General features: G+C 42.7%; 1 protein-coding gene across 3 annotated transcripts in view; it reads right to left on the reverse strand.

The window, feature by feature from the left end:
* Nucleotides 1-18,937, reverse strand: part of Prkci (protein kinase C iota) — a 179,779-nt gene that overhangs the window by 54,287 nt on the left and 106,555 nt on the right. Inside the window, exon 1 of one of the 3 annotated variants that reach the window (XM_069991914.1) lies at nucleotides 8,687-9,007. The exons of the other annotated variants lie outside the window; for them this stretch is intronic. Coding sequence (XP_069848015.1) covers nucleotides 8,687-8,775 — 89 coding nt within the window. The 5' untranslated portion in view covers nucleotides 8,776-9,007. Of the gene's footprint in view, nucleotides 1-8,686; nucleotides 9,008-18,937 lie in introns of those variants that run through there. 3 annotated transcript variants of the gene reach the window in all.

Raw genomic sequence — 18,937 nt, forward strand, 5'->3', positions numbered from 1 at the left:
AGTAGGTCTGGATGTAGGGAAACCACCTGTAATCCCAGCACTTGGCTGGAATTATTGCCTCAGGAATTGTAGACCATCTTAGGACAATAGTTAAACATTGTCTCAAAAAAAAAAGGTAAATTATAGTATAATAATACTGTGGAGGGCTGGGAAGGTGGCTCAGTGGTAGAGCGCTTGCCCGATTGCATGCAGGAGGCCCTGGACTCAATTCCTCAGCACCACATAAGCAAAAAGAAAAAAGCTGGAAGTGGTACTGTGGCTCAAGTGGTAAAGCACTAGTCTTGAGCTGAAGAGCTGAGGGACAGCGCCCAGGCCCAGAGTTCAGTCCCCACAACCAGACCCCCCCCCCAAAAAAAATAATACTGTGGAAAGCTATATAGAAAACATAAAGAAAGAGATCTATTTATCTATCTATCCTATCATGAAAAAATGACCATAAATGGGGGGGGGTGAGTTACATAAGAGTTAGAAATATGAATCTGTAGATGCACACAAACTAACAAAAGGATGGTATACTGAGGGGAGGAATCCAATGGTGTAACTCCTCTGAACAACTGTTTAATAAAATGAATACCAAGAAGTAGAAATATGTTCTGTTGGGGGAAGGGCATTATGAGGAAAACAACAACAGAGCAACAGTAGGCAAATGCAGTCATTATATTCAAAGTAAAAATTGAACTATGTAATTTAAGGGTAGGGATGGGAGGGGGGAAATGGGGAAAAACAGTGGAAAGGGTAACACTGATCGAGAAGCACTGTACTCATAACCTGACTTATGAAACTATACAACTGCTTACTACAACTTAAATAGTTGTACTTAATTGTGTCTAATTGTAATTAATACTACTTAATGAGGTAAGAAATTGTTTGAAAAAAAAAATCCTTAGCAGGGTGCTGGTGGCTCCTGCCTGTAATCCTAGGTACTCAGGAGACTGAGATCTGAGGATCAAGGTTCAAAGCCCACCCAGGCAGGAAAGTCCATGAGACTCTATTTCCAATTAACCACCAGAAAACCAGAAGCAGAAGTGGTACTGTGGCTCAAAGTAATAGAATGCTAGCCTAAAGCAAAAGAGCTCAGGGATAGAGCCTACGTCTTGAGTTCAAACCTCATGATTGACAAAAAAAAAAAGAAATTCTGAATCCATTTATAACAACAAAAGGGGGTGTGGGGATGGGGGGGGGTGCACACACACACACACACACTCACATAAATAGCTCTACTTGTAGATCTCTTGATAGGATGTAGACTATCCTAAGCTGATAACAATGACAGCCTTTAGAAAGTACAAGTGTGAAACTTCAGGAAACTTTCTTATTTTGAAATCTTAGCTCTGGTGTCTGGCCTACGATAGGTATTTGACCATAGATGGCTCTTTTTTTTCTTAATTATTATTCTCAGCCATATTCCTACACTGGTTGGCTGTCATGACACAGAATAAATGACTGCTCAGTTAATAGCAGTTAATAACATCTCCATTGAATCTATCCTCTTTTTCACTTGTTTAGACCACTTTATAAAACTCCAAATCAGTCTTATCCTTTATCAATCCTTCTAAAATGCAGTGTCTTTCTTCCTTAAAAATCTTGACTAATGAGAAGGAGTTTGAACTCTGCAGTCTGACATTGAAGGGTTCTCAAGATCTAAGCTTCTTTAACCTTTTTTCTTATCATCCTAGCAAGGAAAAAAAAAAGCAAGGATAACAACCAAGCCGACCTTATTTAACTTAACACATAGTTGTTCAATGCCTAGAATGACACACACCATCATTCACTAGCCAAGCTTTCTACTTATCTTTTGGGGGGTATATAGGAACTGGGGATTGAACAGAAGTCTCACACTTGCTAAGCATGTGCTGTAACCACTGAGCTAGGCCCTCAACTTTATCTATTTATCCTTTAAAGGTCTCAGACATCTTTTCCCCTAGGATGGCTTCCCTCACCCACACCCCCAGTTCTCCCCAATATTCACCCTCCAAGTACCTTATATGTGCACATATGTCAAATTTACTTCTTTGTATTTCAACTCTTACCTAGCTTTCTTTCTACAAGTCTCTTAGTTCCTCAAAGGTGGAGCCTTGTTCTTCCTACCTCAACATCCTCTGTGGCCATAGACAACATTCAGTAAATCCAGTTAAGAAATCTCTGAACATTATTTAGCCTTTTTTTTTTTTTTTTTTTTTTTTTGCAGAGATGAGGACTGAACTCAGGGCCTGCAGGCAAGTGCTCTTCTACTGACTAAGCTAAATCCCCAACCCCTCTCTGAATATTTGAAATCCTAAGCAAGATTAGAATTCAAAAAGTTTATGTTTTAATTATGATCATTTCAGACATAAAAAACGAACACTCAGCTGGGCACTGGTGGCTTACACCTATAATCCTAGCTAATCAGGAGACTGACATGTGAGGACCATGGTTCAAAGCCAGCCTGGGCAGGAAAGTCTGTGAGACTCTAATCTCCAATTAATCACAGAAAAGGCCGGAAGTGGTGCTGACTCAAGTGGTAGAGTGCTAGCCTTGAGAAAAAGGAGCCCAGGGACAGTACCCAGGTCCAGAATCAAGCCTCAGAACTGGCAAAACACAAAACAAAACAAGACAAAAAATCTTAATCACTCAAGCTACCTTAAAATGGGCATGGCACAGTGAAAGCATTAATGTGCACAATTAATACACATTCATAACTACAATTAGAGAAAAGAATGAATTAGAAAGCTGGGCATGATGGCTCAAGCCTATAATCCCAGGTACCTGGAAGATGGGAATTTGGAGGACCACAATTGGAGGCCAGCCCAGGCCCTCTCCCCACAAACAAAAAAAGTTTTTGAGACTCCATCTCAATCAATGGCTGGATGCAGAGTCATACGCCTGTCATCTCAGTGATGTAGGGAAGCACAAATAGAAGGATTACAGTAGTCTGGCCTGGGCATAAAGTGAGACCCTATCTCAAAAAACAGCCAACACTAAAAGAGCTGGAAGTAGCCCAAGTCGTGAGTACCTGCCTGGCAAGCATAAGCTGCTAAATTGGGGGAGGGAGGGGCGGATTTGATCAACTAAGTACCTCTAGGGAGAATTTTCTATAGAGCTGCTTTCTCCTCTGCTTCTCAGATTCTGCTTCTTCACAAGTTTAGCTTGCACATGTTCAGTTCTGGTCTCACCAGCCTTCTCTCTCCAATTCCTTAGCGTCAGTCCCCCAAACTGTCAAGCAACTTATCTTATTATCTACTTGAAATTCTGAAAAAGCTTTTATTCATTTGACACTAGGCCACCATTTTTCTCTCTTTGGCCACACTATGAAACTGTTGCCTTTTGGCTGAGTGCTATTTCAGACCCTCCAAGCCCCTTTATATACCATTATCCCAACCTTTAACTGAAGATACTATTTTTTATTTCCTCAGAATCATGACTAGAGCATACTGCTAAAATAATTTTGCAATACTCTTAGAAACAAGTCTTGCCAAGACTTGCTCACAGTGAAAAATATCCCACATACTTCTTTACTGAACCAGTTGTACATTCCAAATATGCAGAGTTAACAATCTGGAGCTAGGGATGTAGCCCAGTGCTGTAAAGCTTGTGTAAGGCCTGTGTTTTATCCATAGTTCCTCAAAAAAAAAAAAAAAAAGCATTAACATCGCTTTATTCCAGATGTGTACAGAAGGAATAACAGAGGCTCTAAAAACGTTTTTTCAAGATTCCTGCAGATTTACCCATACATATGGAATGTTAAAAAAAATAAAGTAGTCCATGATGGGCATAGAGGTACAAGCCTGTAATCCCAGCTACTTGGGAGGAGACAGGAATATCTCAAGCTCCAAGTCAGGTGGAGCAAAGTTAGTGAAACTCTATCTCAAAAACAAGGAGCAGGGCATACTCAAGTGGTAGAGCACCTTCCTAGCAACTGCAAGGCTCTGGGGTCAAACCCTAATACCACGCACATACACACAAAAAGTAGTCCAGACATTAACTGGTTAAACTCTATCCTATATCAAGTAACTTTATATAAGGATAAGCACATACAATAGCAATCTATCAGTAACCAACAAAACCTGTTTCTCTTCCTTCAAACAAACACCACTACGTAATGATTGCAGAGAGCCACTCACTGAAGAGCTACTATGAGACAAGCAGTCTTAGCTTGGTCTCCAGTAAAATCAGATTCTCAAACCTATTAATTCCTTGCTTGAAAACCAAGAAAAAAATCAAATTAATGTTTACTATAAGAAATCATACTGTCAATAAGATCAAGTTTAACAGAACGAGAATAGTGAACATATATTTAAAAGGAATGGTCAAGCCAGGTGCCAGTGGCTGACATCAGTAATCCTAGCTACTCATGAGACTTACATATAGGGGTCACAGTTTGAAGCCAGATTGGGTTGGAAAGTCTGTGAGACTCTGATCTCACACACACACACACACACACACAAAAAAAAAAAAAAAAAAAAAAAAAAAAAAAACTGGAAGTGGAGGTGTAGCTAAAGTGGCAGTGATATCCTTGAGCCAAGTAGCTCAGAGACAGTGTCCAAGACCTGAGTTCAAGCCCAGAACCAGCACACCTCCCTGCCCGCCCCCCCCCACACACACCCCTCTCCAAATGAATGGTCAATTTAGACAAAAAAATGGGCTATTCAGATTCATTTACTGGGAAAAAATACTGAAATGATGTTAGAAAAAAATAGGGGAAGCTAGGTGATAAAGGTTATACTGGGTGATGGAAAAACTTTCAAGTGCAAGTTGTCCTTAGAGTTCTTAGTATAAGGGCAGGATTTTCTATTTTTAAAACAGGTAGGTGTTTTAGTTAGCCAACCTGTTTATTAACTATCTTAGCTAGTGACTCATCTAGTTTCATCTATATTAATGAGCAGCTGACTCTAATAGCATAACTATCAGCTTAGACTACCTAAGTTGTTTTTTTTGGGGGTGGGGTGGGTTTTTTTGTTGCTGCTATTTCGGCTTGAACTCAAGCCTTGTGCTCTTGCTTAGTTTTCTGCTCAAGGTTGGCACTCTACTTTTGAAGAACACTTCTACTTCTGGCTTTTCTCTAGTTATTGGTGGTAAGAACCTCCTGAACTTTTATGCCTGGGCTGGCTTTGAAATGTGATCCTGAGAGTTCAGTCTCTTGAATACCTAGGATTTCAGGCATGCTCAATCAGTGCCCACTTTTAAATATATAATCACAGCAGATCAATTTTCAGGGCACAGGAATTGGTATATTGATGTTTTTAAATGAGGCTCAAAATGCTTAGAAAGCTTTTCTTCAGTAAAAAGCCGTAAAGGGCATGATGTTATTAGTGCCTGTCTTCAGCAAAATCTCCTCTAAGTTTGTTGTTGTTGTTTTGTTGGTCATGGGGCTTGAACTCTGGGCCTGGGCACTGTACCTCAGCTCTTCATCTCAAGGCTAGCACTCTATCACTTGAGCCACAGCGCCACTTTCGGTTTTCTGAGTGTTTATTGGAGATAAGAGTCTCACGGACTTTCCTGACTGGGCTGGCTTTGAACCGGGATCCTCAGATCTTAGCCTCCTGAATAGCTAGGATTACAGGTGTGAGCCACTGGCACCTGACTCCTAAGCTTTGAAAGACAGAATGTTCATCACTATGTGCTGAGGTCCTGGCTGAAGTGGTGCCATGCCTGCCTAGCAACCACAGGCTCTGTGTTTAAACCCCAACAATGCCCCTCCAAAGAATTCATATACTGAAAGCCACAAAGATAACCTCCCAGAGAACTAAATATAATCATTTAGCAAGCAAAAACTGAGAAGATAGGAGACAGAGGTAGCATGCTCTGATTTTTCATCTTTCAGGGGAAGGAATCAATAAATACTACCTAAAGCTAGAACTTCATGAAACTTAACTTTTCAAATAATAAATGCAACTTTCAGAAAAAAAAATAAACTGCCAACAGGAGTCATCTTTGGAGGTTGAGGTGGGGGGGAGAGAATTAAATGGAACCTCTTTTTTTTTTTAATACTTCAATTTGGTACTTTCCTACTATGCGCACGTACTTATTTTTAAATCTAGTTTGTTAAAAAGTCATCAGACAGCTTTTTTCAAAAACATTACATTGGGCGTGGAATGTGGCTTAGTGGTAGTGCTTGCCCCACATGCACGAAGCTCTGGGTAAAATTCCTCAGTACCACATAAGCACAGAGAGGCTTGCCTTGAGTACAGAGAGGCTCAGGAACAGTGCCCAGGCCCTGAGTTCAAGCCCCAGGACTAGAAAAAAAAATTAAATTTCTTTCTCCACACTGAACAACTCATAGACTGTCAACTTCGTAAAACAGAACATATTCAAAAGTAAAACATCTCATCTATGAAATTATAGATATGGCTTTCAAAAATATTATTATTATTGGTGGTGGTGGTCCTGGAGCTTGAACGCAGGGCCAGATGCTGTCCCTGAGTTTTTGTGCGTTCGACTAGCACTGTACCACTTTGAGCCACAGCTCCACTTCTGGCTTTTTGGTAGTTAATTGGAGAGATAGGAGTCTCACCACTGGTTTCAAACAAGAGCTCCTCAGATCCCACCCTCCTGAGTAGGATTACAAACATGAGCCACAGGTGCCCAGCAATAAAAAAAATTTTTTTGGGGGGGGGTCTGGTCATGGGGCCTGAACTCTGGGCCTGGGCACTGTCCCTCAGCTCTTCAGCTCAAGGCTAGCGCTCTTCCACTTGAGACACAGCACCACTTCCGGCTTTTTTCCTTTTTTCTTATGTGGTGCTGGGGAATTGAACCCAGGGCCTCATGCATGCAAGGCAAGCGCTCTACCACTGAGCCACCTTCCCAGCCCCCCAGGAATAAATTTTTTTGCAAAGAAAAAAAAAGTGGCAATGGAAGTTTTGGGCTTTTTTTTTTCCATCTTAGATCATGGACTAGAATGGTCAAAATAGGTCTTAGGACAATGGATTTTTTTATTTTTTTATATTTTTATTTTTTTTTGGGGGGGGGGAGTCTGGTTGTGGGGCCTGAACTCTGGGCCTGAGCGCTGTCCCTCAGCTCTTCAGCTCAAGGCTAGCACTCTATCACTTGAGCCACAGCGCCACTTCCGGCGTTTTTCTTTTTGCTTATGTGGTGCTGAGGAATGGAACCCAGGGCCTCAGGCATGCAAGGCAAGCGCTCTACCACTGAGCCACCTTCCCAGCCCCATCAGATTTTTTTTTTAAGAAAAACAAATTTATTGATTTTGCTGTAAAAATCAAAACCTCTTTTGCCTGTGCTTTAACTAAAAAAGTTTTAATGCTGTTCTATAAAATTCCTGTTAATTATTCCTGAATACAAACAATCAAGGGTAACAGAGACCACAGGCTTCGTGGTAGCAGGTACCCTTACATCTAATCAATGAGACTTCTTCCAAAGCAAAACAAGCCAAGCAATTTGAAAGTTTGCTATCTTGACTGATCCCTTCAGGAATGTGAACATATGCCCAGCAATTGCCACCATCTAGTCCTTGAGAGATTTTGGTGTTTTTTGTTTTGTTTTTAAACAATTTACTTAGGCTAGCCATAAAGACAGGCTAAAGCAATTGGATTTTCTGTTAACCTCAAATCTCACACTAGCCCTTAGCTTACTTACTAAGGCTCCTAAATATAATAATCTCAAAGAAATTTAAACCACAGCCGGGCGCTGGTGGCTCACGCCTGTAATCCTAGCTACTCAGGAGGCTGAGATCTGAGGATCTCGGTTCAAAGCCAGCCCGGGCAGGAGAGACCGTGAGACTCCTATCTCCAAAAAACCACCAGAAAACCGGAAGTGGCGCTGTAGCTCAAGTGGTAGAGCGCTCGCCTTGAGCTGAAGAGCTGAGGGACAGCGCCCAGGCCCAGAGTTCAAGCCCCACGACCGACAAAAAAAAAAAAAAAAAGAAATTTAAACCACAAGTGGATGTAAAGGTGGGAGAATAATTTGCCAAGCAAGTGACGGAATAGGATTTACAACGACTTCAAGACTGGATTACACAGTACTTACATCTTAGGTAATCATATGAGTAAAGAGATCACAGAATTTAAATCAGTGTCTCTTCCTTTTCTTACCTTGCAATACACCCTATTGGACGGTCCTAGAAACAACATTAACGAAGAAGCGTTCACAAAAATGTCTATTTACACATTTGCCATCTAATCGTGGACCATAGGTAAGTGTCCCTAGTGCAATTCTTGAAAACATATCAACTTCCCTCTCAATTTCTCCGTCTAGGAGACTGGCAGTCAGAACACAGATTCACTTCATGAACTCTCCCACTGCAAAGATAAATCTAATTAAAAAAAACAACAACAACAAAGGCTTCAGGCCTGTTGTTAGTCATCAAAAGGTCCAGCTCCGTGAAGCAGTCCAGTCTTCTAAACCCACTGAGTTAAACTGAGGCACCACACGGAATCCTTAGCCCCAAATACACGCTGACAAATGACGCAAAGTATTTGCAAATCGGAATGTCTGACCTCCACCCGACGCACCTCATTTTATTCCCAGCCTCCTCCCTGGACTCCACTACTCTGACCCTTTATCTCCGACCCCTCCTCCCAGCAACACCTGGGGTACCTACACCCCCGGGTCCTCTGACGGCTCGATGACCCCTGGCCCCTGCCCCCGCGCGGCTGCCCGGCCCAGCCCGCACAGCCCACCTCCAGCCCCTGACCTTTCCTCCTCCCGGCCGAGCGCACCCCCCCACACACCCCCGCGCGCCCCCGCCACTCACCCGCGGTAGTAGGCTTTCACCCGGACCTGGTGGGCATGGTCGCCGCCGCCCGTGTGGGACATGGTGCCGCCGTCCCGCTGGGTCGGCATCTCCTCCCTCCCCCGCCCCGATGCCGGAGGCCGAGGGTGCCGGGGCGCGCCGGGCGCCGCGGCCGACCCCGCAGCCAGAGTCCGTCCGAGCGGAGGCCGCCGCCGCCGCTCGCACCCCGCCCGCCTGGCCCGCGCAGCGAACCCGAGGGTCGCCTCGTCCCGACAGCCGGAACCGCGCGGCCCCTCCTACCGCCTGCGGCTGCCGCCGCCGCCGCCTCTACCGGCGCCCAGGCCCCGCGCGCCGGCCCGCCGCGGCCCCTCCCATCCCGCTCGCTCTCGAGGCCCACATTCCGGCGCAGGGCGGGCGCGACCGTCCGTCCAACTCAGGGACAGCCTCGGTGCCGGGATGAACCATCCTCACGGGGGTGAGAGAAAGAGAGGAGCGGAATGGGAACCGCTGAGACCGGCACAAAACACCCCCCCAAGACGGGGGCGTCCAGGCTAGAATACCATTAAATTCACAAAGGTGTTTATATAAGATGCTACTTCCCTCAAAGAAACATACACGGAGACAAATACTACGGACTCGCCCCTCTAGCTCCCAACTTGGACGCGTCCGCAGTCAGCCTACTATTCACCCGGGATTTATTTGCCGTGCAGACTTCTGGGATTTGGAGTCCCGGTGGATTCTGGGACTTGCTCCTCACTTCGGGGAAGCCTTGCCTGCATTCTTGCTGCTGCCGGAGCCAGTGAGCGTGAGAATCCTGAGAGCAGCGCGGTTATCTGAGGGCATTGGAAGTCGCTAGGCTAGACTTTGTTCTCCGATGAATGCTCCACGTCAATGGCATAAATCATCTAAATTATACAGTGCCTTTTTGGGTTACAAGATTTGATTACCTGCTCAGCATGGAAATAATTTAATAGTATGCAACTAATGGAGGAAGAAACTCGACTAGAAGACAGGATAGAAAACAGACTTTTCTTCCTCGCTGCCTTATGTGTCTCTACTGCAGTTGCATGAACAAGTGCACAATAAGTACTTAGCCAACCAGTCAATCCATTAGCATTTGTTCTCCCACGCTGGCTAACTAACCAAGGATTTAAAAGAATCTATTCTTATAATCTCTTTTATACTGAAGTTACAGGTAAAATGAATCCAGCCGATGTCCGTCCTGTTCCAATTTATGCTAAAAGAGTTGGAACAAGCCAGCTTCCTTGCTACTCGGGAGGCTCAGATCTGAAGGATGGCGATTTGAGGACAGCCTTAGCCTCTATCTCCAATTAGCCAGCAAAAAGTCACATAGGAGGTGTGACTCAAGTGGTAGTTCATCAGCATAGCAATTAAGCGTAGCAAGTACAAGGGCCTGAGTTCAAACCTCAGTACAGCACAGGAAAAAAAGAATTGGAATAATTAAAGAGATAACTTTAGTTATGGTTAACAAATTAGAATTGGGAGATTGTGTCATCTGAGATATGTATTATACTTCATTTGTTATGTTCACCATCTGCCACAAAACTTGGATGATATTCTCTTAGTGAAAATGCCCATAGAATAAGTTGTTATCAGGTTTTGTTTTTGTTTTAGAAATTGAAGACATGTGAACATGTTAAATAGGGATCAAATTTTAATTGAGTTGCTAGACTCTTTGGTATGCTTGTACAAATTTAAGATTATTTGGTGCTCTAGAAAAATAAGTCATTTATTGGTGACACATAGTGTAGTCCTAGTTCCTTGGGAAGCTTAGATCACAGTTTGAAGCTAGCCTGGGCAGAAAAGTTCATGAGATCCCTTCTCAACGGGCAGCTGGGCTCCATGACACATCTGTTATCCTATTTAATCAAAGAGAACAGAACTTTTAAGGGTCTAAAGTAACTTGGTAAACTTTAGTTACATCTTCAAGAAATATGGTATTCATTCTTCAGAATGAACAGCTTGAAGAATATAGCTCAGTAGGCAAGGTGCTTACGCTGGTGGCTCTTGCCCATAGTCCAAGTTTCTTAGGAGGCTGAGATCTGAGGATCCCAGTTCAAAGCCAGCCCAGACAGAAAAACCCATGAAACTTATCTCCAATTAACTAGCAAAAAGCTGGAAGTGGAGGTGTGGCTCAAGTGACAGAGGGTCATTCTTGAGTAAAAAAGGCAAACAAGAGTGCCAGTACCAGCAAAAGCCCAAATCCCAGTGCTGAAAATGAAGGGAAAAAAAGGAACAAAATGAGCCAAAGCAACCAAACCTGATTGGAGTCTTACAACTTTGCTTATAACTAGTGTGTGTGTGTGTGTGTGTGTGTGTGTGTGTGTGTGTGTGTGTGTGTGTGTGTGTGTGTGTGTTGGTCGTGGGGCTTGAACTCTGGGCCTGAGCGCTGTCCCTCAGCTCTTCAGTTCAAGGCTAGCACTTTACCTCTTGAGCTACAGCTCCACTTCCGGTTTTTCTGGTAGTTTATTGGAGATAAGAGTTTCACGGACTTTCTTGCCTGGGCTGGCTTTGCATTGTGATCCTCAGTTCTCAGCCTCCTGAGTAGCTAGGATTACAGGCATGCCCCACCAGTATCCAGCTAATTTTTATCCTAATATTTTTTAAATTAGCATTTAGCTAATATGCTGTCAATTTCCCTACCCCCTTTTCTCCTTATTCCCACCTCCATCTCCTTTACCAGTGCGTTGGTAGTGCCAACTTTACTACCAAATCATCTCTGCATTCTGTACTGGCTTCAGCCACAGAAACTCATTTACAGTGGGAGGTCACATTCTCACTTTCACCCTGCAAATACAAGGCATTCCAACCTTAATCTCCCATTGCCCTTGAAATATTGCTTTACTTTGAATTTCAGTAATATATGATGTTCCCTGATAATCACAGAAGGAAGTCCATCTTTTATGCCAGGGATACAACCTCCTCTTTATAATTACACATATAGAATCTTCTGGCTATTCTGGGGTGTTCTCCCCAAGTCAAGCCCCATTGCCCCTCTCCAGTATCTCCGCTTATTCTCTAAGACCTATGTGCAAACTCACCTCTGCTCCTAAGGCTGGCTGCTGGGTATTTATCTCATCACTCAGCCACTTCCTCTACATATTTATGATCAGTTACAGCACATGTTACATAGTGTGATACTACTACTTTATTTCCTTTAGACATATTTATAAGGCTGAGACTATGATTTGTTCATATTGATATCCCCTGTACCTGGCACATAGTAGGTGCTCAATAATATCCATTGACATGGAACAGTAGTGCTTTGTTTTGTTTTCTATTTATATGCAAGGATAATAAAAATTCTTGCTGGGTGTCTATCATCTGATCTACTAAGCAGACTAAGGCAGGGGGATTCCTTGAGGCCAGAAATTCATAAGCAGCTTGACCATGAACAAAAATACTCTGCCTCAATTTTTAAAAAAAAGTTTAGGGCCTGGGTCAGATTCCTAGCACCACAAAATAAAAGTAAGAAAAAGAGTTTTCAGCCAGGAGACAATGGCTCACACCTGTAATCCTAGCTAGCCAGGAGGCTGAAATCACAGGATCGAAGTTTGAAGCCAGTCTAAGCAGAAAAGACTGAAAGATTGTATCTCCTATTAGCCAGGAAATAAAAAGTTGAGCCAGAGAATGGCTCAAGAGGTGGAGCAGCAGTTATTAGCCAAAAAGCTGAGCAAACACTCTCCATATCTAGTGCTTGATGCAAAGATGTCTCTTCTTCCATTCCACTATGCCTTCTGTAGAGTAGAGTTGGCTGAGCACAGGTTAGACCTCGCTGCTATTTCTATATACTCAGCTTATTTGTACTTAGTTTTTTTCTTTGATCATATAATCTTCAGAATATTTTTTCCAGAAAAGAAATACATTACAAAAAAAAAAAGAGAAAAGCTGAGCAAGATCAAGGTCCTGAGTTTAAAGCACCAGTACCACCACAAAGAGAGAGAGAGAGAGAGAGAGAGAGAGAGAGAGAGAGGAGGATGGGAAGGAGGGAGGGAGGGAGGGAGAGAGTGAGGGAAGGGGAAGGAAGGAAGGAAGGAAGGAAGGAAGGAAGGAAGGAAGGAAGGAAGGAAGGAAGGAAAGAAGGAAGGAAGGAAGGAAGGAAGGAAGGAAAGAAAGAAGGAAGGAAGGATGGAAAGAAGGAAGGAAGGAAAAGAAGAATCTTCAGTTGCCTTAAAAAGAGAATCTTGGAGCTTTGTACCAACGGCTCACACCTGTAATCCTGGCTACTCAGGAGGCTGGGATCTGAGAATTGCAGTTCAAAGCCAGCCCAAGCAGGAAAGTCTGTAAGACTCTTATCTCCAATAAACTAATCAGAAAAACCCAGAAGTGGTGCTGTGGCTCAAGTGGCAGAGCGCTAGCCTTAAGTACAAAGAGGCTCAGGCAGAGTGCCCAGGTCCTGAATTCAAACCCCAAGATGAGTGAAAAATAAATAAATAAAATAAAATATTTGGCCTGCACTGTGGCTCAGTGGTACATTTCTTGTCTAAAGACCTAAGGGTGGGCTGGAAAAATGGCTCAAATGGCCCAGTGGTAGAGTGCTTGCCTTGCATGCATGAGGCCCTGGGTTCAATTCCTCAGCACCACATAAGCAGAAAAAGCCAGAAGTGGCACTGTGGCTCAAGTGGTAGAGTGCTAGCCTTGAACTGAAGAGCTGAGGAACAGCACCCAGGCCCAGAGCTCAGACCCCATGACCAGAAAAAAAAAAAAAAAAAAAAGGCCTAAGGGTTTGGGTTTGAGCCTCACGACTAAAAAAAAAAAAAGAATTTTTACTTGATAAAGAATTTCTCTTAATGTAATTATCCAAATTTAAGCTGTAAAATGTTAATATAAGGAAACAAATAAAGGAAGACATTTGTTTTAAGGATCCACAGAGAAGTCCCTGTGCCCCCCAAACCTACCTAGGCTAAAAAAATAATATTAGGTAGAAGATGCCATACCTGTAATCTTAGCTACTCAGGAGGCTAAGATCTGAGGATCAGGGTTCAAAGCCTGCCCTAGCAAGAAGGTCTGTGAGACTCTTCTCCCCAGTTACCACCCAAAAGCCAGAAGTGCAGCTGTTGCTCAAATGGTGAGCACCACTCTTGCTTGGCACCAGGACAACACAAAATACAAAAAATAAAATAAAAGCAGCAGAAGAAGTGGGTGGAGGGGGAAAGGAAAAGTGATAGAAGGGTAAAATCGGTTGGAATACATTTGTAAACATATGTAGAAATGTAGCAAGGAAATCCCTCGTATAATTAAATGAGGCTAATTTTAAAAAGGCAAGACTGGAGGTAGGCCTCAAATAGTACAGCACCATCAGGCAAATGCAAAGCCCTAAGTTCAAACCTCAGTACTGACAGAAGGGAAAAAAAGTAAAAAGTACACCTGTTCTAATGAAGTTTCCCTTATCCAATAGCTCACCCACCCAGCATTGGCCTCTTTCACTAATGAAGTTCTCTCCCACATAGAAGTTCTCTCCTCTCCACATAAGAAGTCCAGGTCATTTCTCCATGGCCTCTGCCTAGTTCTTATCAGACTGAAGGTTTTTTTCTCATTGAATTTCTGCTGACCTTGGGTGAAATGAAACCATAACCTATTTTGGGCCATAGATGAATTAGGAGGAAATGTAGAACTCATTGTCTATAATGATTTCGGGCTGCCTTTCTCATACACAATGTCAAGGGGAAGGAAAATCCAAAAATAAAACTACCTATTAGTGCATCTGCTCCCTGGGCTTATCACTCTATGACTTAAGCACCAGATGGTTTGCTGAATTGGTATGGTTTTCTACTCTAGATAAGAATAAGAAATTATGAATTAAATCAGTCCAAGGCTATACACTAAGGCTTTTTTTATTTTTTTGTGTGCTGGTACTAGGGCTTGAACTCAGAGCCTTGGCACTGTCCCTTAGCCTTTTCATTGAAACCTGGTTCTCTACTACTTGAGCCACTGCTTCACTTCTGGCTTTTTGGTGGTTAATTGGGGCTAAGTCTCATGGACTTTCTTACCCAGGCTAAATTTGAACCTCAAATCACTGAGTCTTTCAAAACAAGCTATCATTTTCACTTGATGCCTCAAAGAGAAAGATTTTTACTTACTTTCTGACATTTAAAATTAAAAATATTCATTAAATTGTAGGTATCCAATTATAGATTTCGATGATAGGCAATCAATTGTAGGCATTGGAATATATTTTAGATCGTAAATATTATCAAATGAACCCACCGTTTGTGTGTACTTAAATTCTAAAACAAAAAAATTTAACATGATGGGAACACCAAATGAGCAGAGCAGTCTTTATTTTCTGCTTCCTTAATTTAATGCTATGACTTGAAAAGTTAGTTCTCAGACCTGTAATCCTAGCTACTCAGGAGGCAGAGATCTGAGGATCACTATCCAAGCCATTTGGGGCAGATAAATTTGAGAGACTCATCTCCAATTGACTAGAAAAACAGCAGCCGTGGAGGCATGGCTGAAGTGGCAGAGTGCCAGCTTTGAGAGAAAAAATGCTGAATGAGAATGTGAAGACCTGAGTATATAGGCTCTGTACCAGCATAGACACAAGAAATGTTGACATATCAAATAACAGTTAAGATATATAATAAGCTGGGTGCTGGTGGCTCACACCCATAATCCTAGCTACTTGAGGCTGAGATCTGAGGATCAAGGTTCAAAGCCAGCTCCCGCAAGAAAGTCCTTGAGAATCTTATCTAATTAATCACCAGAAAACCGCACACACACACACACACACACACACACACACACACACACACACACACACACACACACACACACACACACACACACACAAATGTAACCATCCAAAGCAATAGAACAAAGCAAACAAATAGCTAATTTTATGGAAGAGCACATAAGATCTGTAGAAATACAGAAAAGGAGTATATACAACTATGTTAAAGAAAATGTCTTCCTGGCTGGGAAGGTGGCTCAGTGGTAGAGTGCTTGCCTTGCATGCATGAGGCCCTGGGTTCGATTCCTCAGCACCACATAAACAGAAAAAGCCGGAAGTGGCGCTGTGGCTCAAGCGGTAGAGCACTAGCCTTGAGCTGAAGAGCTGAGGGACAGCACCTAGGCCCAGAGTTCAGGTCCACGACCAGCAAAAAAGAAAAAAAAAGAAAAGAAAATAAATGTTTTCCTTAACTCTCTGGTAACACCTTAGAAGAAGCTCAGTGTGGTATGAAACAGAAGGAGTTGTCTTTCATCTAGGAAGGATTTTCATCAGGACTGAAAAAGAATATATCTTATCAAGAACTAACTGAAATAAAATTACTTGATAATTTGTATTAGGCAGAATGGAATTTCAAAGACAGCAAAGACCTTCTTTACCTCCGATAGGCTACATATGCAGTTGGTCAGCTTTTCAAGGTGTGCGATTCATCTCTGGACAATAAAAGGATGGATTAGCTCCAAGATCTAGTCCAATTTTAGGGATGTAAAACCCCTTGGAACTTTTGATTTGACAAATATACCCAGCTTCACATACAAACAAACCTTTCCTAGCACCTAGCAGGGCCTACAACTTAGTTTTTTTTAATTGGTTGATATTAGAAATCCCCAATTAGCTTTTTATGGATAGACTATGTTTGTGAGGGTGTTTTTTTGTTGTTGTTGTTGCTTGTGGGGCTTGAACTCTGGGGCCTGGGTGCTATCCCTGGACTCTTCAGCTCAAGGTAAGTGCTCTACCATTTGAGCCATAGTGCCACCTCTGGGTTTCTGGTGGTTAACTGGAGATAAAAGTCTCACAGACTTTCCTTCCCCAGCTGGCTTTGAACCTTGATCCTCAGATCTCAGCCTCCTGAGTAGCTAGGATTACAGGCATGAGCTGCCGGGGGCTGGCTTATTGAGGGTGTCTTAGGTCATAGTTCTGTGCTGGACATGAAGGGAAGAAAACAAAATCCTTGCCCTCAAGAGCTCAGTAAAGAGCAATGTGAATATTTGTTTTAAGACACCTGATAAGGTCAAGATAACTGATAAAGAATAATTTTTCTGTTGTTCTCAACAAACAATATGGACACAATTGAATATTCACATTCAAAGGAGCGAAGCTAGCCGGGTGCCCAGTGGCACACTCCTGTAATCCTAGCTACTTAGGAGGCTCAGATCTGAGGATCTCGGTTCAAAGCCAGCCCGGGCAGGAAAGTCCATAAGACTCAACTTTCCAATAAACTACTAGAAAACCGGAAGTGACACTGTAGCTCCAGTGGTGGAGCGCTCTCTTTGAGCTGAAGAGCTGAGGGACAGCACCCAGGCCCAGAGTTCAAGCCCCACAACCGGAAAAACAAAAACAAAAACACAGGAGCGAAGCTTAAAGATCTAAATAAAAAAGCTTCAATTGTTAAACATTTAGAAAATATAGCAAATCTTTATAACCTTGAAGAAGGCAATGATTTCTTAGATATGAGACTAAAGGCACACGTAACAAAGAATAGAAAAAATGGAATTTGTCCAGATGAAGAATGCTATATGTCATTCAGGGCAAGGAATGTGGCTTAGAGGTCGAGTGCTTGCTTAGCATGCATGAGGCCCTGGGTTCAATTCCTCAACACCACATCAACAAAAAATGAATAAAATTTTAAAAAGAAAAGGTATATTAAAAAAAAGTCATTCAGCCTGCTATTGGGTGGATCTCTTCTGTAATCCTAGTCACTCTCAAGGCTGAGAGAGGATTGTGGTTTGAAGCCAGCCAGGGAAGGCCAGAAAGTCTGTGACACTCAGCTCCAACTAACTACCCCAAATAAAACTAAACAAAACAACAACAAAAAAGCCAGAAGTGGAGCTGTGGCTCAAGTGTTAGAATCCTATCTTTGAGTATAGAAGCTCAGGAAAAATGCCCCAGTCCTGAAGCCCCAGGACTGGCAAGAGAGAGACAGAGAGAGACAGAGAGAGACAGAGAGACAGAGAGACAGAGGGGGGAGAGAGAGAGGGAGAGAGATAAGGGGGAGGGAGGGGAAAGGGAGGGCAGACAAAAAGCAAAAAGGAAGGAAGGAAGGAAGGGAAAGAAAGAAAAAGAAAGAAAAAGAAAGGAAGAAAGAAAGAAAGAAAGAAAGAAAGAAAGAAAGAAAGAAAGAAAGAAAGAAAGAAAGAAAGAAAGAAAGAAAGACTATCTTAAACCAGGTACTGGTGCTTCAAACTTGTAATTCTAGCTACTCAGGAGACAGGGATCTTGAGGATAAAGGTTCCAAGTCACTCAGGACAAAAAAGTCAACTTCATCTCCAAAAAAAACTAGCAAAAAGCAGGACTGGAGGCATAGCTCAAGTGATAGTGTACCAGCACAGAAAACAAACTAAGTTCAGACCCTAGTACTGCAACAACAACAACAACAAAAATAATAATTCGACAGAAAATAATTGGAAATTACATATGAAAGGGAATAGTGTAGATTAGATAGCTGACTCATACCACTAAAGAATAAAAAATTCCCTCAATTCTCCTTATATGCAATGAATGTGAACAGACCCTTTTCAAAAACATATTTATGGACAGGTAATGAAAACAAAAAGATATTAGTCACTAAGAAAATTCAGCTAGGGGGGCTGGGAAGGTGGCTCAGTAGAAGAGTGCTTGCCTTGCATGCCTGAGGCTCTGGGTTCGATTCCTCAGCACCACATAAGCAAAAAGAAAAAAGCCGGAAGTGGCGCTGTGGCTCAAGTGGTAGAGTGCTAGCCTTGAACTGAAGAGCTGAGGGACAGCACCCAGGCCCAGAGTTCAGGCCCCACGACAGGACCCAAAACAAACAAACAAACAAAAAAACCCTTTAGATAAGTGGCACTGTAGCTCAAGTGGTAGAGCACTAGCCTTGAGCTGACGAGCTGAAGGACAGCGCCCAGGCCCAGAGTTCAAGCCCCACGACCAACCAAAAAAAAAAAAAAAACCAAAACCTTTAGATAGATTGGACTATAATAAAAAGGCAGAAGCCAGGCACCAGTGGTGCATGACTGAAATTCTTGTTATTTAGAAGGCTGAGAGCTGAGGATTGCAATTCAAAAAGCCAGAAGTGAAGTTATGGCTCAAGTAGTCGAGCGTTAGCTTTGAGCAAAAAAGCTCAGGGACAGCACCTAGGCTCTGAGTTCAAGCCCCAGGATTTACACATACTTACATACTCACAAAAAAGGCAAAGATTTAATGATCAATTATATGTCAATAGAGCTGGGGATGGATAATAACAAGGGTTACTTGTTGTTCAGAAATTTGAACTCATATTCCTTATTGATGGAGTGTAAATTATTGGGAGAGTACAAAGGGTAAGA

The sequence above is a fragment of the Dipodomys merriami genome, unplaced genomic scaffold, assembly GCF_024711535.1.
Source record: "Dipodomys merriami isolate MVZ:Mamm:240054 unplaced genomic scaffold, mDipMer1.0.p SCAF_40, whole genome shotgun sequence".
In the NCBI taxonomy this organism is placed as follows: domain Eukaryota; kingdom Metazoa; phylum Chordata; class Mammalia; order Rodentia; family Heteromyidae; genus Dipodomys; species Dipodomys merriami.